Below are 21,691 nucleotides of genomic sequence, written 5' to 3' on the forward strand. Positions count from 1 at the left end.
CCCTTCATGGTCAGTGAGGTCTGTCACAGACCCTTGCATCATTCCATTTCAGTTAAAAGCAAACAAAGGAATGCAAACAAAATGCAGCGAAACTTCTAGTCATGGAAGAGAAATGAACACACACCGGGAAGCCGAATCACACTGTGTATATCAGGTGTATAGGAATTTATTTGGGGCAGAATGTAATTTGTTTATGAAACTATCCAAAGCTCTAATAACAGGCATTTTACTTCATGGCTAAGCAGGTTTCCTCATGTGTCATCTGGGGTAGCTTAAGAGTAGCTAATTGGATAACAATTAATATCACGAGCTTGAAAATCAGACAGACCTGAACTTGAGTCCCAGGTCTGCCCCTTGTGATGACAGGACCTGCCCATCACGTGGAGTTGTCATGTATAGTAACGTGACCACAGGTGCCGAGAACATAACGTGCCACATCGACATTTACTGTGATAAATGGACCTACTGCATGAACATACTCCAATCATGCATAACAGCTCTGGAGTTCAACTTGCAGGATATAAATAAGAAACAATTTTATTTTTTCCAACAACTATGACTCTCATGCTCCATTGACCAACCTACCCTCTTTCTTAATGGGCCTGACTCCCTTAATTATATTATGCTGTATCCTTATACTTTAGTCCTTGCCACTTACGAAAAGTCTCATTTTCATTCTAAGGGTTTAGGCTTAGTCACTAAAACTTTAATTTCATATTGGACCCAAAGCTTTTCTCATGGGAGGTTAGATTTGTAGCTCCTACAGTTTAGGATGGATGTAATGCTAAGATGGTTCTTACGATTCCTGGCCCCCAGTGTATAGTCATGTCCTCTACTTATTCAAGCAAACACTGATCTAAGTGTTGCTGTGAAGGGATTTTGCAGATGTAATAAGGTCCCAGATCTCCTTAAATTGAGGAGATTACAGCTAGGTCTAGCAATCAGAGGCAGGTAAGATGGAGAGACACAAACCCTAACAGGGATTCAAGGTGTGAACGTTTCTCCACTGCTGACTGAGGACATGGAGGGAATCACAAGGTAAGGAATGCAGGCAAAGCCGCTGGAGCTGAGAGCAGCCCTTGGCGAACAGGTTCCAAGGAAATGGAACGTCAGTTCTACAACTGCAAGGAACTGAATTCTACAACGATTGAAAGGAACTTGGGGGCCGATTGTTCCCCAGCGCCTCCAGCCAAGAATTCAACCTGACCAACATCTTGATTTCACCTTTCAGCCCCTGAGCAAAGAACCCAGTCACACTGTCCCTGGATTTCTCAGCTACTAAGCTGTGAACTAGTAAATGGATACTGTCTTAAGCCATTGTTACACCGCAACAGAAAACTAGGAAGAGAAGGTTAGAGGTAATCGATGAGATCTGTACTCTCATAGGTTCCCTAAACTCGCCCCTCTGGATCTGAGTCAGGAGGAAGGAGAGGGGAGAAGAAAGCCCCTTTGTCATGGTCACAAGCACTGTTGACCTAGTTCACTGTCCAAGTTCATGATGGCGGTGGCCTCCAACAGGCCCTGAGGATGGAAGCAGATGCCTGGAGCAAATAGTCTCAGCCAGCTTTCCCAGCTGGTCCTGATGTACAGGCTCAGGTACCTTTTCTCTCCCATGCTGGGTCCCTGATAAGCTTGCACACCTTAGTTTCTTCTCCCTTCTACAGCTTCACCTCCGGGAGCTACGGCCTGGATCAGATATATCTCCAGGTCCTGAGACATTCCTACAGGTACAGATACATATGTAGGTCCTTGCCCCTTCTCAGCCCCATAAACTTCACCAGCTGCCAGATCTCGAAAAGCTCTTCTCCTTCCAGGAGTACAAGGCCATTTCAAGCCCTGTAACCAAGCAGACATCCAACCAGGTAAACAAGCACCTTCTTGTCCTTCTTGAAGTCATCTCCAAACTTTACAGGTGATCACCTCAGAGAGGAGAAATCACAGCCCCCTCTCTCTCCCCCTGCTGGGCGCGGAGGGAAGCGGGTAGCCTTCCTTCATGAGCAACGCAGTTCCCAAAGGTCACATCTTCTGTCTCTCAGTCCCCTCATCTCTCTCTTGGTGCTGAGCACGGGAAAGTCTGAAGCTAGGAAGGAGGCCTTCTTTTAACTGAGACATGAAGAAGTTAGAAACTTTGCATGATTTGATAACCCTCAGGGACCAGAAAGATGGCAACACTATTCTCTTACAAATGTAATGATGCATTTTCACATTTTTGAAAGGAGGTACTTTTAAAACAATAGAAAATATATGTAATTTTGTCTGTAGCTTGGAAGCATCACTCAATTTTATAAATATTAATTAAGAATTTTCAAAGGGGATCCAATATATGGTGATGGAAGGAGAACTGACTCTGGGTGATGAACACACACTGGGATTTATAGATGATGTAATACAGAATTGTACACCTGAAATCTATGTAATTTTACTAACAATTGTCACGCCAATAAACTTTAATTGAAAAAAAAAAGGAGTTTTCTAGGCATTATGCTAAGTGGGATGATGAAAGACCTCGGATCTGGCCTGGAGAAAGTTTGTGTGAGTGTGTGCACACATCCATGCACATGTGTGTATGTCCAAGTAAGAGAGAGGGAGACAAAGAGAGAAAATGAGAAAGAGAGAGAGAGAGGGAGCAGAGAGACAGAGCGTAAGCTCTGGAAACACTCTTAACCAAGTGTCGTGTTAGAATAAAGATACCCACAGCGATGTCGTCATCTTGGACAATATTGTGCTAAAGGGGAGAAGAATCCACTCTGTTTAAAACAGGATTGGAATGAGGTTGTGAGTGTTTCTTCTGGTAAAAACATAGAAGTAGGTTCATTAAAAAATACCTTTAAACTAAACATTAAGATTTAAACATGTGTATGCCCTCAAATTCTTCCTTGGCCTAATGAATCCATGTACTCTTGTTTGCTTTTTTTTTTTTTAAAAAAAAGCAAAATGAAACAAACCAAGTACAAACAAACAAACACAGACTTTTGATCAAGTCAGAGGTCCTCTTTGATCTCCCCAAGGGAGGATTTTTATCCAAAGGTGACCACCACTCACCACCACGGATCCTCAGGGCAGTTTTGAAAATTCTGAGTTGTACAAATCAGAAGGGTGGATTCCATACATATTTTGTACTCTTTTTTTTGAATATGAAATTTAAAATTTATACCATCTTTACTATAGCAGATAAAAAGTGAAATCTTTATTCTGTGGGTCTGCAAAAGCAACTTTTGAAGTCGGATGTATCTATCAACATACTTATTAGAGGCATTTTTTCCCCTACAGTTTTGGAGAGAGTCTGAAAACCAATGCCAGGATGGTTTAGATATTCATAATTGTTTACACATGTTTCAGTAACAAAATATATTTTGGGGGGGTTGGTGCTTTACTTTTAGGATTTAGGACAGCTGGAAATTATTATCGTTATGGGTAAAAGTGTTCTAACTGGATAATGGTGTTAAAAAGAATACAATATCCCAGAATGCTTCCTTCTAACATGGAACACATTATTTTATTAAGTTGAGCTATTTAAATAGGGATCGGTTATTTAAATAGGGATTGGTTGGTCAGTTATAGATGAAGGTGTCTAAGGAAATAGGTTCTCAGAAGAAGCATCAACTAGAAAGTGGCTGTGAATTATTATTATTAATATTGTTATATAAAAAAAAACCTTAGTAATCCTTTTAAGGGCTAGTTAATAGTACACATATAGCAGTGACAGATTCTAATTAAATATTTAAGAAATGGGACAGTGTGTCCTATCATGGTATCGTGTATCCAATACCTTGGAGATGTATAAAAATTCTTTTCATATTTGCTTATCCAGAAAAAAAGAAAATGATCGGATTTTTCTGTAAAGGAGTCTGTCTCTCCCAGAACCTGGAGTGTTTCTTCTAAGGAGCTAGACTATGTTAAGAGCCAAGAGGAAGCAGGGTTCAAAAGAAATTCATCTAATATTTGTGCCCTGGTTATGAAAGGGGGTGAGAGGCTATGAATCAACGGCATGTGGCCAGTTGGCAGGCAGGGTGCTGGCCAGGCGAGGCATTACTGTGATCACAGATGGACTTAGTGTGGGAAAGAGGATGCCAGGGAGTCCCAGGCAGCACAGGCTATTTTTGGGACTTGACACAAATCATTATTTTGTCATTTGGTGCCAGTATTGACACAGACAAATGTATTTGTTGATTGGCTATTGAAGATGTATAGATGACTAACGTAAGTCCCATCATTTGAAACATCACTGAAGGAGGAGTTTTTGAAAATAATGATTTATAACTACCTCTAAGTGTAATGCTTCCTTTAATCAAAAAAATGTTTTTATAGTTTTTATATTTTGTTATATCAATTGGATGGCATGAAGTCTTAAGAGATAAGGGTATGGGATAGCAGAGTACATATTTTAAAGAAGAAATAGGGTCCTCTTTTTCGTCAAGGAGAGTAGTCAGGAAATTTGCAATCCATCATTTATTTTATAAATTTACAAATAGCAGTTTTGCATTAGACATTTTCTTAAGGACACAGAGCCAACTTGAGGAACTCAGGAAACATATCTATGTCTGGATTCCAATAGCCCTTCTACATACGGCACAACTGCGAACTACCAGAAGGGTCTATAACCAGCCCGTAGGTTCTCTTCCTCACTCTGTCACATACTGGCAATGAACCTGGGTAAATCATTAAGAATGGACCTTGACAAAGTATTGAGGCTCACTCATGTGAAGGGTGAGGGGTTGGACATCCAAGATAACCCCAACTCTGAAGCTAAGTGTGACCTGGGATTCCAAGGTTCACAAACGGCTTGAAAATGAACACAGCTGCTGCCCACTATTGCTCAGTCTATAGCTAGAGACACGCCCAACCATCATAGCTTCCTCTACTAGCATCGTCCCCATTGGCCACTGGAGCCGTTCCTCCATGCATAATTCTTGCAGGGCTAATTGGTATACTTGCCCCTTCCCTCAGGACATCTCCCATATACATAATATTATGTGTTAAGAGAGTTTTCCCACAGTTTAATTGAGATATAATTGACAAAGAGGATTTCTGAAGGTCCCCTGCAAGCTAACTTCACTTGAAAACTTTCTTCTATAGAAAAAAAAATTGACTACAAGTTCCAAACAACAACTTACAACTTATTTCAGCAATCTAGTTTTGGAGTGCAGTGGAGTAGCTAAAAGCATAGCTTGTAAGTAGCATAGCTCTGGGACCAGGCTTCCTGGGTTCAAACATGGCTCCTCTACTATAAGCTATGTGACCTTGAGCAAGTTCTCTGTACCTCTATTTCTCCATCTGTGAAATGGGAATCATTGAAGTACTTCATGTTCTGTTTTGTTTTGAGAGTTGAGTTAATGAACATAAAGCAATTAGAATAGGACCTAGCACACAATAAATGCTGAGAAAATGTTAGCTACAATGCATTGTAAGTATTCTCAAACGTGGCAAGTGTCTAATCTGTGAAGATGCATTAGCATTTGGGAAATATCTAAAAGTCATTTGGAACAAATTCTGATTTTAACAAAGTAGGAGAGAGTTTCGTAGTTTTGGTTGAAATTATGATGTGCCCTAAATGACACATTAGATGAAATGGACATAATTGACATTTATAGAGCACTTCATCCTAAAACATCAGACTATACATTCTTTTCTAGTGTACACGGAACATTCTCAAGGATAGACCATATATTGGGACATAAAATCAGTCTCAACAAATTTAACAAGATGCTTATTATCAGGTATGAATGTTTAATTGGCTTTTAAAGGGATGACTTTCAAAATGATAATTCCTCTTCTTAGAGATTACACACACTAAAAAATTAAATACATTATGGCTACACTTTGTGCCCAATGACACATGGCACTGTCATTGTCCTTCGTTGCTCATTTCTAAAAATGGCACAGGGAACATTGATCTCCTTCCCTTTAATGGAAACCACAGATAATACTATATCTGTGAAGGATGCTCCTGTGTTTGGCAAAAATAAAACTTCTCATCTTTTTGTTAAATAGCTCTTTAATTCTCAGTCTCTCAGTTGAAACTGCTAATAAGATGACATGCAAAATTGTGCAACTATCAACATTAAAACACATTTCATGGCAAATTTCACTCAATTCTGGATTTTTTGTTTTATCACATTCACTACAAAATTTATAGTGTAATTTAGCATGAGTGGTTTGTTCTCCAAAGCTCTTCACATTTTTACACTTATTAAATCTAAACTTAAATAGAATCCATTTAAAAATCTTCATTTTAGTAGACCTCAGTTGGAAAAAAAAATTGTTTTAAACTTTCCTCTTACATCAGCCCAAAGACATATTTTATTTATCTATTTACATTTTGCATAGATGTATATTAAGATCTTTCTGTGCCCAAGCATTATTTTAAGCTCTTTCTTCACAATATTAGCCCAGTTTTTTCTTAAAACCACCCTGTAGGGTCGGTACTATTGTATCCCATTCTGACAGATGAGAAACTTGCCCAAGGTCTCCAACAGTAAGCAATGAACTACAGCTGAAATCCAGACAGCACAAATAATATTTTATCAAACATATTTAAGAGAGGTTGTTTCCCTTAAAGAAACTTCTTCCCTTTCTACTATTTCTTGGCTCTTTGAAATCTGGGCCTCTTAACTTTATCAGCAATTTAATTTTAAAGTAACCTATCAGGTTAAGAATCCCACATGCAATATTTATTTTCCAGATCATAAGGTCTGGAAAGACCATCCTCAGTCAAGCAAGAGGAGTGGGGGAGTCGAGGAGGTAAAAACCTAGGAAACTCAGTGGAAGTCTGCACGGCATTGCTGAATAATGAGATCCCAAAGAAATGGAGGGCCACTGGGGTGGGGAGGCCCGATCTGCTTTGAAGAGTGAGGTCATGCTCAATGTTTTAAACTCATTAGTCCTGCCTAAAAAGGGGATGTGGGTAAAAAGGAAAAAAAAAAAGACAAATTAGCAGTATTTTCAAAAGAAGTTAAATATGTCAGGCAGTAAAGTGTCCTAATTCTGCCTTCAGGGAACATATGTCAAACCAGCTCGTAGTTCTACAATGGGTGAAACCATCTGCAATGAATACCCCACCCCTCATTCCTGTTCCTACAGCACACGCCTTTCAGGGAAATGATACAGTTGGTCAAATGCATGTGGAAATTTTCTCAGCATTACCTAATTGAGACATTAGGCCAACCTTTCTTTGAACAAAAACCAATTTGTTAGAGCTTGCTGAAAGAAAGCACATCAATGTCTTTGACTAATGAGGGCAATATAAATAGTCCAAATGACATATTATCAAATTTCCCTGGGATTGCAGAACCACCATTGCCTACAACTCATAACCACTTTCTGGGCCTTTGCGAAGAAAGCAATGGCTAGGTAGCCCCTCACAGATGTTTATTTCTAAGGAAATATTAGATTTGGTGGCATTTTGCTTTGAGAACTATAATAATTGCTGATTACCTGTGCTAATATAAATCATTGAAAGACCACACATATTCCCACAGTGTTATATTGTTATATAGACACTGATTTCTTTATTGTAAAAACTATAAATGAAATAATATATGCGAAACTTAGTGCAGTTGCTAGGACAAAGTTTATTCAAAATAAATTGAATTAGAATCGTGTATATTTATGTTAGAAATGAAACTGACCTTACTATATTTGTTGCTGCTAGTGATATTCTGATTCAAATTGTGAGATACCAGCCAGGATAAGAAATTTTTACCTAGGGATTTTCATAACTCTGAAATTTTATGCGGCACTAGGTGTGATTATACATTATTTCTTGAGTCAAAGGGTAAAAACTTTCACCAGATATTCAAAGGGATACACTGCTTCCTCCAAAATGTTAAGAACCACTGGCCCAGGGGAATCATTTGCTTTAACTTACACAGAGCCAAACTCTGTTGTTTGATGAAGCCCAAAATGTCTTTTTAAAAATAAGACTCAGTTTGGTAGTGGGAGGAAGACTTATAAAAATGCCTAACCTGGCACCCAAGACCTCTCCCCTCTCTCACCACTCTCTTTGCTATCTTGGTATGTACAGTAGTTGTTAGAGTTAGTTTGGACTTGAGAACTGAGGAACAAAATGGAGAAAGTGAGATAAAAGATCTAGGGGCCCCTTAGAGCCCACAAAGAAGTGGATATTAGGATTTGGCGTTATCAAATCCTAATATCCACTTATCAAATCCACGTTATCAAATACTAATATCAAATCCTTTAATCCACTTCTCTTTGAACCATCACCTCCTTCCAAGTTTCAAATATCACAGCCGAAATCTGGTTACCCTATCAGGAATATTTTATTTAAAAACGTCTCATGCTTCCTTTCTATTTTCCTATCCAGCTCAGAAATCCGAAGACTAATTTTTAGAATGCCAAAACATGAACTTCAAATGACAATGACAATGAACATATATAGCACAAGGTCCGGGTGGGGTGGGGTGGGGTCGGCGGTGGGGGGGGGAGTTGGGGGGAACTTCTCTGGATGCTGGGGGAAGCTGGGAAGATGCCACTCTCTTCCTCATTGTGTCGGCGCTGGTGCGCTAACGGTAGTAACAGTTTGTTTCTTCTTGTACAGGAAGCAGATGTGACTTGGAAAAACATGGAGAACACATGTGCTGAGCAAAAGTTTTTATTTGAATGGTAATTTATCTGACCATAAGTTACATAAACTCATGAGGTGAGTGTTTAACATAACTCTTTTCACCAACTCAGAAAGCTAATTTATATAGGCACTAAAATAGATCGTGAATTCAAGAACACGCCCCTCTCATCTTCGCCTGCTTTTGAAAGAAAACTGAATGCTAAACAAAAGTTCTGGAGCCTTCGATGCTTTGCAAATGCTTACTGGCCATGAAGGAGGCCTCTGCAGAAAGTCTGGGTGTGCAAACAGTTCATGGAAATAACACTTCACTCTCCTCCATGCCACACGAGCTTTCGAAGAACCCCAGCAAAGGATTGCTTAGCCCTGCCCACAGAACTGGAAACACTTGCGAAAGGCCAAGTGTTTATAAGTCAACAGCACTTAGCAAGACTGGAGAGAACGCCGACAGGGCAGGCCACTGATGACGAAATGGATGCCTGCACGACAGACCCTTCAGCGTGAAGTACAAGATTGGGGACAATGTCTCTATTAGGCGCAGTGGGAACAGTGGCCACCACACACAGTACTTTCAGGGGTCCAGGAAAATGTTTGCATTTCCTTTCAAATTAGAAGGAAAAAAAATGAACTTTTCAGTAAAATAGTCTACATAATATTAACATATTCATCTTCCTAGCAAAACTGTTGTAAAATATAATGCGAAGTATTTTTGTCACAGACAGAGCCCAGAAAGGCAACAGTGCGCAGGGCCCATGAACGTCAGGAAGGCAGCTCTCTGGGATAGCCCAGGTCACTCTCTCCCCTTTCTAACTCCCAACCAGTTCTTCCTGTCCCTGTGCTTTTGGAATTCCAGCACCCTCAGAATTATTGGCTCCTACTTCTTTTGCTGTTCTCTTTCTTCCCCCTTCTGCGCCTTCTCCATACACCTACAGGCAAACCGAAGAGGCACATCGGGACAAAAAATGTTTCCATGATGATGATGACAGTGATGCTAATCCAATATTGACTGAGCACCTACTCAGGCAGTCGGCTTGTGCTAAAACTTTACATTCATGATCTAATTGAATCCTTACTACAAGTTCATGAGAGAGGTACTCTTACTAGTTCTATTCTCAAGAAAGGGAAACTGAGGCCTACTAGGGAGCTCAAAAGCCTTGCATGAGCACACACGGCCAGTCCAGCCCGTTAGAGGCAGGGAGGGGACCACAAGTCAGGCTTTGCTGACAGCAGCTGTGGGCATGAGCCTGGGAGGCAGCCATGGCTTATAACCACTAGGTTAGAAAAGTGACCTGGGGTATTTGGCTAAGACGCAAAATTTGCTCTGATAAAATAATTTCCACAGAGGAAACACACTCATCCTCTTTACAGAGCAAAAGCAAATGAAAACATTGAGCATTTGTCTACAGCACAGACTCTACTGTTAAAAAATTAAATCGCATTCCTCTGGTATATTGAGGGAGGCAGGGTAACTATAAACCATTACAGTGAGTATTTAATCAATATTACAACTTTGGAAATGAAAAAAAGGTTTGTATTAAGCAATGATTGATAAATGCTGTTCTGTTCTTTTATTATGGATATTTGCTAAGATTTTAGGCATCTATTACTTGTGTTGTTTGGTAATAGTCGTCTGTGATGTTGGAAAAGTACCGAAAATAAATGGGAAAATTGTAAAACTTTTCCAAATGCAGTAACTGGAGTCATTCACGCATCATTTAATGACTTGGCATATATACCGCTAATTAGCTTTTTTTTTAAAGAAAGCAGCATATGCTAGTTTTAAATGTGTAGCTAAATGCTGGACAAGACCTTTTTTCTAAAGGTATTTTCTCTTGCCCGGGTATTTTCCCTTTATTAATAGCAATTTATTTTAAAATGAAAGCTGTTTCTAGCAAATGGATCCATGAAACATTGTCTCCCACGCTACTGTTATATGATCTTTCTGTAGATTTGATTTATGGCTTTATTCTGGCAAAACATTCTTGGGGCAAAATGTATATGAGACCATAGATCATCTATAGAAGTCAACTTCTGTGGATGCTGTATTGTTATCCACATAAAACCTTTTGATTCGAAAAGAGATATTAAAAGAAATATTTCCCCATGTGTATATTAATTTCCTTAAAACATAAATATATTTTATTAATTCCTAAGCGTGACATATTCCAGCCATAATAACAGTTTATTACTTTCTAAATCTTTCTTTCTAACAGCAAAACATTATGCTATTTGTGGGTAAGTCAAAATGAAGTAAAAGTCTATGTATGTTATATGACCTTTTAACGTTTCATTAAAAATCATGTTTTCCATAACTGAATGCATATTTCTGATTCTAATAACTACATTAGACAGAAAAGATGGCAAATTAATAAGTAGAATAAAAGCATCAGAGTAGTATCACTGACTACAGAAATTATGAAAAATGCAAGGATGAAAAAAGATATGATACTTCAACATTTAACATTGAAGGATTACCTCTAAATAATTTATACCTCCAGTGAGTCCACTAGAGATTTATTAGATTTCCTAATAGAAAGTAGAAGCGTGGGATCTCTCATTGGTCTCTGTCAGTGGTGCTCAGCTGGGGCTGATTTTGCCCTCAGAGGACATTTGGCAATGTCTGGAGCCATTTTGGGTTGTCACCACTTGGAGAGGGGCGCACTACTGGGATCTAGTGGATACAGGCCCAGAATGATGCTGAACATCCTGCAACACACCGCAGAGCTCCCCCAAAACAAAGAATTATCCATCCCCCCTATCAATTGTGCTGAGGTTGAGAAACCTTGGTCCAGATCTGGTTGTTTTCTGTCAGTCACGTAAATTAGCCCGTTTCTCCCTCACTGATAATAACTAAACTAAGCGTTGCCTCAGTGGCAATATAATTAGAAAAAGACACTAAACTGGAATAGCTAATAATGGGTAAGCAGGTACTTAACAATGAGCATAAACATGATACAAAATGTCTATTAACAAATTAATTAAATTATTATTCACCGAAAAGTCACAGTGACTGATTTTTTAATTGACTGGTATGCCTTATATTTGCTTTCTCTTTACTGTTAGTCTTTTGGAGAAGGGTTGAAATGAACAATTGGTGTTCAGAAGGTGAGGGAATGGGGGAAGGAGAAATCAGGAGGCTTGATTAACCACTAATGAGATTCTCCTTTTTTTTTTTGGTTATTTGAAGGTAGATTGCCTTTTACGTTTATTTAAAATTTAATAGTGGAGTCCATTAGGCCAAAACCTAATTTGAAACATAAGAAGATATTGTAATTTTCCCCCTTAACCAAGAAATGAAATATAATTAAAGTTTAATTCATTTCCTCTTAGGTTTTACACATATATGCTTTGGAGAGTCAAATAGAGGAGCTTATCATTTAATCTGCAATAGTTCAACTCTTGACTTCAGCCTTAAGAATATAATGAAGAAAGGCACTATGTTGACTGAAAAGAAAAAAGAAAGAACAATTTGTTAAGACCAAAAGTTTATAAGTGTCATAATGTATATCTGTTTAGTTATAAACTCAATTTGAAAATTCTCAAATACCTGAGAAGTAATAGGACACAGGAAATTGTATCCTTCACTCTTCGTATTCTAAGCTTCATCATGATATTAACTTGCAATGAAACCTAAAGACACTAATGAAATTAAGCATAAAAGAGAAATAAGGGAAGGTCTCTGGATTAGAATTTAATGTGGAGCTTTAAATTCTGACTTTTCTCAGTTCCTAGTTAAGGGCATAAAGCAAACCACATTATTTATTCATTGTTTGTTTACTCATTTGACAGTTTCTAAAAGGAAGGCTAAAAAATGCTAGTGCTTTTTAAACACTTTTCCATGTTATATACTGCTGTGGGACCACACATAAACTTTAAATTAAGACACGGAAATAATTCTTATAAACAACTAAAATACTTTCCTTCAATCATCTATAGGATACATCCCACAAAAATTTTTCTAATATTTTTCTTCATGCTATAATAACAAATACCTAACATAATCTATTATCTAAGGTAATTAATCAGTTTCTGATCAATGTAATATTTGAGAAGGATAGCATGTCTTGGAAGATAATAAATACTTTCCCACTAATGTTTTTCTTATGTTATTCAGGTATAATTTATATCCAGATAATTTATGATAGCCAAATACATTTAAATGTATTTTATATATAGAAAATTGCACAAACCTTAAGCGCATAGTTAATTACATATATATCAATATGTCAATTGGTTATACATGTATCCACCACCCAAATTAACATATAGGACATTTGCCCAAAAGTTTGTTTGTACTCAGAGGTACCCACACCTTCTAGGTAACCACTGTTGCGATTTGTATCACCATAGATTAGTTTTGCCTGTTTTTAATCTTCATATAAATGTAACATAGTATGTCTTTTTACATCTGGCTTCTTTTTCTCATCATAATGTTTTGGAGATTTGTCCATGTTTGTGTGTATCAATAATCAATTTATTTAAAAATATCTCAATAGTATTATGTTAAGTTTATCTCTTTTCTTATTGAATTGTTTACAGCTTTTAGCTATTATCAAGACAACTTATATGAAGACTTATATGTACTTAAAAGAAATGAGCTATTAAACCATGAAAAGATATGAATGAACCTTAAATGCATATTATTATGAAGACAATCTGAGAAGGCTACATACTGTATGACAACTACAGGACATTCTGGAAAAGGTAGAGCTATGGAGTGGTTGTCAGGGGTTGGTGGGAAGTGGGAGGGATGAACAGGCAGAGCACAGAGGCCTTTTGGGGTGGTGAAAATAGTCTGTATGATACCGTAATGATGGATACGTGTCATTACACATTTGTCCAAACCCACAGAGTGTACAACAATTATAGTGAACCCTAAGGAAAACTACGGAATTTGAGTGACTGTGATGTGTCAACGGTAGGTTCATCCTTGCTAAAAAATGTACCATTCTTGGGAGTGCGGCTGATAATGGGGGAGGCTATGCCTGTGTGGGAGCAGGGAGTATATGATAAATCACTGGACGTTCCTCTCAATTTTATTGTAAACCGAAAACTGCTCTAAAAATACATTTTAAAAGAAAAAAAAAAGATTTCTTGGCTATGTCTTTTGATAGACATATGACTTCATTTATCTTGAATATAGAAAGGAGGATATAATACTGAGCCTAATACTGCCAAAGTTTTCCAAAGTGATCAACTATTTTACACTCCGCCCAGCAGTACAAGAAAGAAAATTCACTCCACATCCTCACCAACACTGGGTGTTGTCAGTCCTTTTAATGTTGCCTATTGTGGTGGGTGCGCAGTGGTATCTCATTATAGTTTCAATTTGCATTTCCATGATGACTAATACGCTTTTTGGCCTTTGGATTATCCTCTTCTTGTGAAGTAAGTGCCTTTCCATCTCCGCTTCTGACAACTTTTCTTCACTTTGTTTTTTTTTTTTTTTCTGGATCACAGGGAGCTGCAAAGACTAGAAATATGTCAGATGGTACCAACAGACCAAGGGGTTACCCAGTGGTCTGGCTGCCTGTTTCCATTGGTGCTGGGGCTGGGTTTGTGTGAAGGGGGGCTTCTCCCCAGTTGTCTTCTCAGAGTGGTTCTTCTGGACAGTGTACCAGGCTAATGTCACTTCCTGGAGGAGGGTAGCACTTGCTTCCCTAGTTTACTATCATTGGATTCAAAAGGGTTACTACTCAAATAAAGCAAATTGAAAAGTGGATAACTGAGAGTAACTTTTATTTTATTTTAATTTTTTAAATTAAATTTACTGGGGTGACAATGGTTAGTAGAATCATATAGGTTTCAAGTATACATTTCTATAATACATACATTTTCTCCATAGGCTAGCCCAGTGTTTCCTCAACTGTGTTCCACAGCAGAATATTTAACAGCTATTGCATAAAAAAAATGCCAAATATGTTTGGGAATACTGCACACTATATATTCTCCTTTTGAAGGCCTGTCATTAAAATTAGTGTAGGAGAGGTTCAGAGAAGCCCTACAATAAAGAAACCTACTTAACATAATTTAACCCATTGCTTCATAAACTTACTTGACCATGGAACCATACTTTTTCCACCTTTTTTCCCCTCGCTACACCTACTATTATCTTTCACAATAATGGTTCTGTCCTGCTTCAGACCAATCTTTAGACCAATGTGGAATTCCGTTTGAGTTGGTGGTACTTCATAAAATAGAAATATGTGTTTCCTTGAAAAATATAAATCTCAGCAATGGGTATCCTTACACAATAGTATTAAACTCTGGGGAATCAATGAGATTGTGGTGGTGGTGGGTAGAGAGGGAGAGAAAACCATATCTGGCCACAACGTTTAAGAAAACACGGTACACCATACCACTCACTGAGTTCCAGTCAGCTGTTATTCTCCTACTAACGCTCGTTGCTTCACTGCTTCCCAGTAGTATAGAAATCCCTGTGACACGATGCCTTTGCAATTATATGTTCTGAGCAGATTACTATATATGATAATTAGTATATATGATAATTACTACTTCCCCAGAATTGCTTATAGTGAGAACGCAACTATGTAGTGAGGATACGAAGAAGGTTATACATAGAATCCTAGAAAAGGAAAAAAAACAGAGCAGAGAACCACCCAACAAGACAAAGTCTCTGGGTTATATGCACCCACCTCCAAAATCAACAAGGCTACAAAATGGTATGTGCTGCTCACAAGAGAAACTACTGACTTTGGGTATGAGACATGAAACTAGAACAATATCTACCCAAGCAAGTCTAATTTCATTCATCAGGTTCCCCTTCTGTAAAACAGTTCCATAAATTTTCCTCTCATTCTTTAAAGTAAATCCCACTGAACCTAGTTTAAAATTTCAAAAGTAGATCCAGGGTCACATCCAAGACACACAGTGCAATTTAAAAGGGAAATATAAAACCAATTTTATAACTAAGTGTGAGCACTCGTACATTTTTTCCAATCTCAACCACAATAAATCCACTGAACACAATAAGTGCAGGGAGGAGCTACCCCACTAAAAAGAAAACCACGCATAACAGGGTGTCTTCCATACTCTTGCTCTTTTGAAATGAGACCATAGTTTGGATTTAAAAGCACACATCTTTTTCCTAACAATTTTCATTTGGCATGATTCATCTGGCTTACCATCATTCTCACTTCGATCCAAACGCAAGTGTAAAATTCACCTACCTGCACAAAACCACATGCTGTGAAGTCTTCAAACAAGGGCAGACTTGGACGGTCTTCTCGATTGATGGTGAGTTTGTACGTGATCAGGGTCTCACCCTGGGCTGGAGATTCATCTACCAGAAGCATTGAGATTTTATTTGTTCCTAAGCCCAGAGGGTAGTTGGCAAAGCTGGAGAGAGAAACATCGATTTAGCCCAAACAAATTCATACATCAATATAAAATGCCTACAGTTTGCATAAGGTCTGTACAATTTCACAAAAAACCTAAAATGTGAAAAAAATATTTTAACTTCTGTTTCATAGTACTTTGGTATGCCAAAAGTCACCTTGCAGAGCAAGTCACATCCCCTCTCTAGTACCAGGAAGGGAACTCATATTAGGTTGGTGCAAAAGTAACTGTGGTTTAAAAGGTTAAAAAACTGCAAAAACCACAATTACTTTTGCACCAACCTAATATTTATTAACCATCTATCAGGGTCATACGTTATCTCATTTAATATTCACAACAACTCCATACAAAACTATGATGGTCCCTGTTTTTATCTAGAGAGACCATGACATCAAAATGGGAAACAAATTGCCCAGAGTCACATGGTAGAATCAGTGTGGGGACCCAGGTGGGTCTCGAATCCTTTTTTTCTTTCTAGTAGACTCTTGGCTCCCAGGGATGACAAGAGCATTTCTTCCCCTGCTGCATGGGAACATGACTATGTTCCTTACAATGGACACGGACGTAGTAGAGGCTCTATTTTCTGTTCAAAGTTCCAAATGAGAGTTGATGACTCTCAAAAGAGTCAATAGAAAAAAATCCCAGTGAGACTACGAAAGTTAGTGTTACTAGGTCCACAAATTGTGACCAACATGTTAATTAAGTAATCAATCCCTGAATGTTCAAAAACTTGAGGAGTTGGGTTGGGGAGAAGAAGGCCACCATTCAGAAGGGTTACCATATTTTGCAACATATAATGCAATCCCGTGTATAATGCACACCCACCATTTTGGCCCAAACTTTTAGGGGAAAAAATCTTTTGTCTTAATTTTTTAATTTAAATTTTTATTTGTTTACATTTAGATACTTGTTTTTTGTATTATAAAGGAACTTTAGCATTTATTTTTTTAACATATTATGGCACAATAAATTTTATGTAACAAATAATTACAAAACACAAGAACAGATACAAGGTACAAGAAATTTTATGTACCAGTAACAAACATGATATTTACGCATCATAGAAGGCCAAGAACTCTTCGTGGTTGCAAGCTCACCGTAAGTTCAACAAAACCAATTATAGTATTCCAGGGTATTATTTTGCACATGGATATTGTTATTGATTTCTAGAGTCACACACTTTTAACTCACAAGCATAAACAAAAAAATTAAAAACATTTATATAGACACAGAACTAGTACTTCCCATGTATAATGCACATCCTTATTTTTCCCTCACAAATTTGGGCAAAAAGTGCATATTATACACGACAAAATATGGTAACTCTTCGGTAATCTAAAAACATGAAGATAATAAACTAACTTTTCCCTTAATGAGTTCTCTTTAATATTTCATATCACAAGATACACTGTTGTTACAACATAGTTACCAAGATTCGATACAGAGACTGCTAATAGATCAGTAAAGCACTGATGTGTGCTTCTAAACCACATGACACCTAAAATGCGGAAAGACCTCACACTCTGGCAATCTCTCCAACGCTCTTGTGCCTTGTCCTTTCTGAGCCACCTTCAGAAATTGCTTCAAATGTCTGTCCCCCACTATGATGTCTTCTCTCAGCCCCTGCAGGGTCCGCATACCTTGGCCCTGACCGTTCTTGCAGGTACACCTTGCACTGACACTTAGAAGTCTCCGCTCCAATTGTCACTGTTACCACATCAAAGGGGACTTCAGAGTAATAATCTTTGATCTTCGGGTGAAATTCAGGCTTTAGTTCCAAGGGTGGATGTGTGAAGATCTGCTTGATATGACATTGTATGTCTTTATCTGTTATTAAAAAAATACAAAAGCAATGACAAAGAAAAGACAACTGTTCAGAGTTGATTGCTGGCTTCAACTGGATTTTCTATTTGTCAAAGTTTGTAGAATTTGCCTCATGTAAGAGCTGTTTACTTCAGTTGGTGTTCTACACATCATATTTTTTGCTCAGCCCTTAAAAGTTTACAGGCACAGAAGGTGGGAAGATGTCTCTCCAGTGGATTGATAACATTTGCACTTACTGCATCAATCAAGCAATTGTGTCAATGGGATAATGACTCTGAAGGTAGTGATAGAAGGGCACCAGCAGAGGATGAGGAAAATTTCTTAACGGGGAGTGTCATTTCTGCCATTGGGTTCGTATGGTAGCTTATGGGCAGTAGGGTAGAGCAAAGACTGGGAACTCCAGTATTATACCAACCACTCAGACACAAAACCACCTGAAGCCTTGTCTCTGCACCAGCCACCTCAACCTAAGAAAGCCCGCTGAAGTATAAGAAGGAAATGCTATATTCTGCTCAGTCCTGTTACAGAACTTAGCATATCACTTCATACCATTAATTCTAAGCCATTTTAAGAATGTTTCCACTTGTTAGAACAATTTTTACCAAAGTACCTCGGTAAGAAAAAGGAAAAATAGCTATGTAGGCACATAGACCAGCCACTGCTAAATTATGTTGTGTTCATATTTGGAATAAACAAATTACTCAAAAGAAGCTTAGCAAATGTTATTCAAAGAAATATTGACAGGTATTTTGTTCCATAAGTACTTTTCAGTAGATAACAAAGTTCTAGTAAAGATAAACAGGGAATTCTATAGAAATCGGTAAAAAGAAAGTATCCTTGCATTGCCTTTAAATATTCAGTAATGTTTAACAACATAGCGACAAAAAGGATAACAAAATTTGCTGCAGAAACTTATACAACTGAACTTAAAGAAAATACATTATCCTACTTACTGTTGTCTCTTCCTCTATTTTTATACAGTGATCACAATGCATTTCCTAAAATCAAACCTGATTTTATTTTTTTAATGGTTTCTCCTCACCTCCAGAAACCATCAAAGTCCCTAACAAAGGAGACAAGGTATTTTACAGTCTCTTCTTTGTCTTCCTGTCCAGTTGCATCTCCCATTATGTCCTGGACTTTGTGCTTCAACAATACCCATTTTTTATTTCTTTGACAGCCATGGAGATGTACCACCAAATCCATAGCAATGGATACCACCAACCTTATGAATATTTTATTCTAGTTCTGGAAATTAGGCCTCAGTATAACTCCCAATAAAATTTTTAAGAACTGTATATTTCTGACACACATTCTATGGTTTTTCTTAGCCAGTGGAAGAAAAAACACAACTTGGGTATAAAGAAAGAACAATAATAATACAATAGATATCGTATAAATTCACTGTAAGGGGAAACTCAATGAAAAAAAAACAACAGCTAGTAATTTGGTTGAATAAGTTAGTAAATTGAGTAAACTAGGTCCTTGATTAATTTTACTTGTTACCAAAGATTTTATCTGGCTGATAGATGCAAGTAGATTGCATCTATAATTTCAACGGTCATACCAGCTCCTAAACTTTGTATAATAAATAAGGAAAAAATAAAAGACTGAGGATGAGATCGTGTTACTAGATTTCATCTTAAAAAGAACCACAGTGTTTTATTCTAGTTAACCACTTATTAATAATGTATTCATTTTTTCATCCAAGTTTTTTTCCCAGTATAGTCTATGTTTGAGACACTGAGATAGCACAGTAAAACCAGGTTATTGTTGGTCGTGAGAGCTGATTGAAGTGGAGATTGTGAATCCAACATAACACTTTAAACGAGCTGAAGTTCAGGGGTATGAAAAGTGCTTTGGAGAGGACCATTTCCTCTCAAAAGGCAAAAAGGGAATTTAAATACTTGCGCTACACTTTTATGCCCGGAACCAGTAAAATCAATAACAAAGTGGAAGGTTTCTGTTTTCAAAATAGTAATCATAAGAAGCTGTACTTCAACTTAATAAGATATATGAGAAACCGTCCCTGAGAGTTCATTTCCCTGGAGTTTATACTTCCACTTAATAGTGAAAGTTTCCAACGGGGTTCTCCCATTGCAACACGGAAACTCAGCCCTACGTGAGATGAAACGTGGAATCATATTTTTAAGCAAGATTTTAGCAAGTGTTTGTTTTTGATTTTATCAGAAACTCCACCTCTGGCTTCAGTGCTGCATCTGAGACCCCTGCTTGAAGCCGATATAGTCCTGACATCATCTTCAAGTGAACCATCAGTGTCGCTGCCTACAAGCACCTGTGTTTCCTTGGCATCCTTCCCGCCCCAATCCCAAGTCGTCTCCGGCCAGCTTACCTTAGATCTACAGAGAACCCGGCATGAGGTATGATGGTAGCAGTCCGTTTAACCTACTTGGCAAGTATATAAGGGAAAGCTGTTTGAAGATTTGGTTGCTTTTCATGTGTTTCTTTTAACTGGAGAATTTTATTGCCCTCTTGAGGGATAATCATAACTCATATTGAATAAGAGAATAGCCTAACTCTAAAAGATAATCCCACCTGTTCTGATTCATCATTAAGTTATTTAAAAAATCTTATGCCATAAGAGTAGGAAGATTGATTATGAAGACACAGGCCAGACTAGCTTTTATAAATATAAAAACATGAAGAAAGTTGTAGAACTTATCTCACATATTCACTTCCTCCACACCATGTTACCTGCGAACTGAAAAACATGAGATCATCCCCTCATACAGTCGCTTCATTTTATAAATGAGAAAACTGAAGACCAAAGCGGTGGAGTGGCTTTCCTGATGCGGCATCAACCCAGAGCCTAACGTACAGTGGACTCTTGACAAATGTTCATTCTCATCTTCCTCCTAGTTTTCCCACTACGCACTAAGCACCTGTCTCCTAAGACAACTCAGTAGCATGGATTTTTCTAGAAGTAGGATATTGACTGGTAAGTGCAGGGAGGGAACAGTGTAAATACTACCTGTTATCTTTGCCTGATTAGCAATACCTTATTTAAAATGCCATTTTTCTTTAATTGGATGTATTTGTTGATTCTATTAAACCATGTTACTATGTAACCTCTCATTCTACCCTAAATTTAATGAGTGCTAAAACATAAGGAATCATTTAAATTGTATTTTAGAAGATGCAACTTAGATTTATTAAATTAGAAGACTTTTATTTACAATACATTAGACCTTTGTTCATAATTTTTTCAGCTTTAATGTTTTACGAGACTAGATGTTTTTTTATTTGTGAAAGGCTAAATTTTCTAAGTGCATGTTTTAGCATCAATTTATATATATATATATATATATATATATAAATTTATATATATATATATATATATATATATATATGTTTTAAAATGTTAAAATAAAACATTGTCAAAAAACAAACTTGCTAAGTAGAACTCCCATTTTTCCTCCATATTTTTTATAGGATAGTAAGATAACTCATGAGCTTTGAGCAAAGAATCTGAAGACCCAGCTTCGTGACTCAGCTCAGGCATTTAATAGCCCTGTGATCTTGGAAAGCTAATTTAGACTCTCTAGAATGATCTCTTTACAAGACTACTGAAATAATGCTGAGCCTACAGAGTGAAGAAAATTATTTAAAAATTTTTAAATCTATATAATACTTGAAATGTAATATATATATATATATATATATATATATATATATATATATATTTCTTCTTGATTATACATAGGTAAAAAAATTCATGAATTTTAAGAAGACATACTGAAAATTAGCTTAAAAGCTCTCAATCGCTATTAAAAAATTAACTCAAGTACTATCCATTATATCAACAATCTGGTAGAAAAAGAAGTCACTGTATGGTGGTGAGAATCCTACAAATCAATGGGTAAAGCAGAGGAGCCAAGCTTTTCCACTTGAGCAGCCTCCGAGGTA

General features: G+C 37.4%; 1 protein-coding gene across 2 annotated transcripts in view; it reads right to left on the reverse strand.

Moving 5' to 3' along the window:
* Positions 1-21,691, reverse strand: part of CPED1 (cadherin like and PC-esterase domain containing 1) — a 250,121-nt gene that overhangs the window by 100,066 nt on the left and 128,364 nt on the right. For both annotated transcript variants that reach the window (XM_019750063.3, XM_019750062.3), the window contains 2 exons: positions 17,581-17,767; positions 15,772-15,940 (listed from right to left, as the gene is read on the reverse strand). In XM_019750063.3, coding sequence (XP_019605622.3) covers positions 15,772-15,940; positions 17,581-17,767 — 356 coding nt within the window. The remainder of the gene's footprint in view (positions 1-15,771; positions 15,941-17,580; positions 17,768-21,691) is intronic.

Source organism: Rhinolophus sinicus, chromosome 8 (assembly GCF_057876585.1).
Source record: "Rhinolophus sinicus isolate RSI-liver-muscle chromosome 8, RSI-T2T, whole genome shotgun sequence".
Lineage (NCBI taxonomy): Eukaryota > Metazoa > Chordata > Mammalia > Chiroptera > Rhinolophidae > Rhinolophus > Rhinolophus sinicus.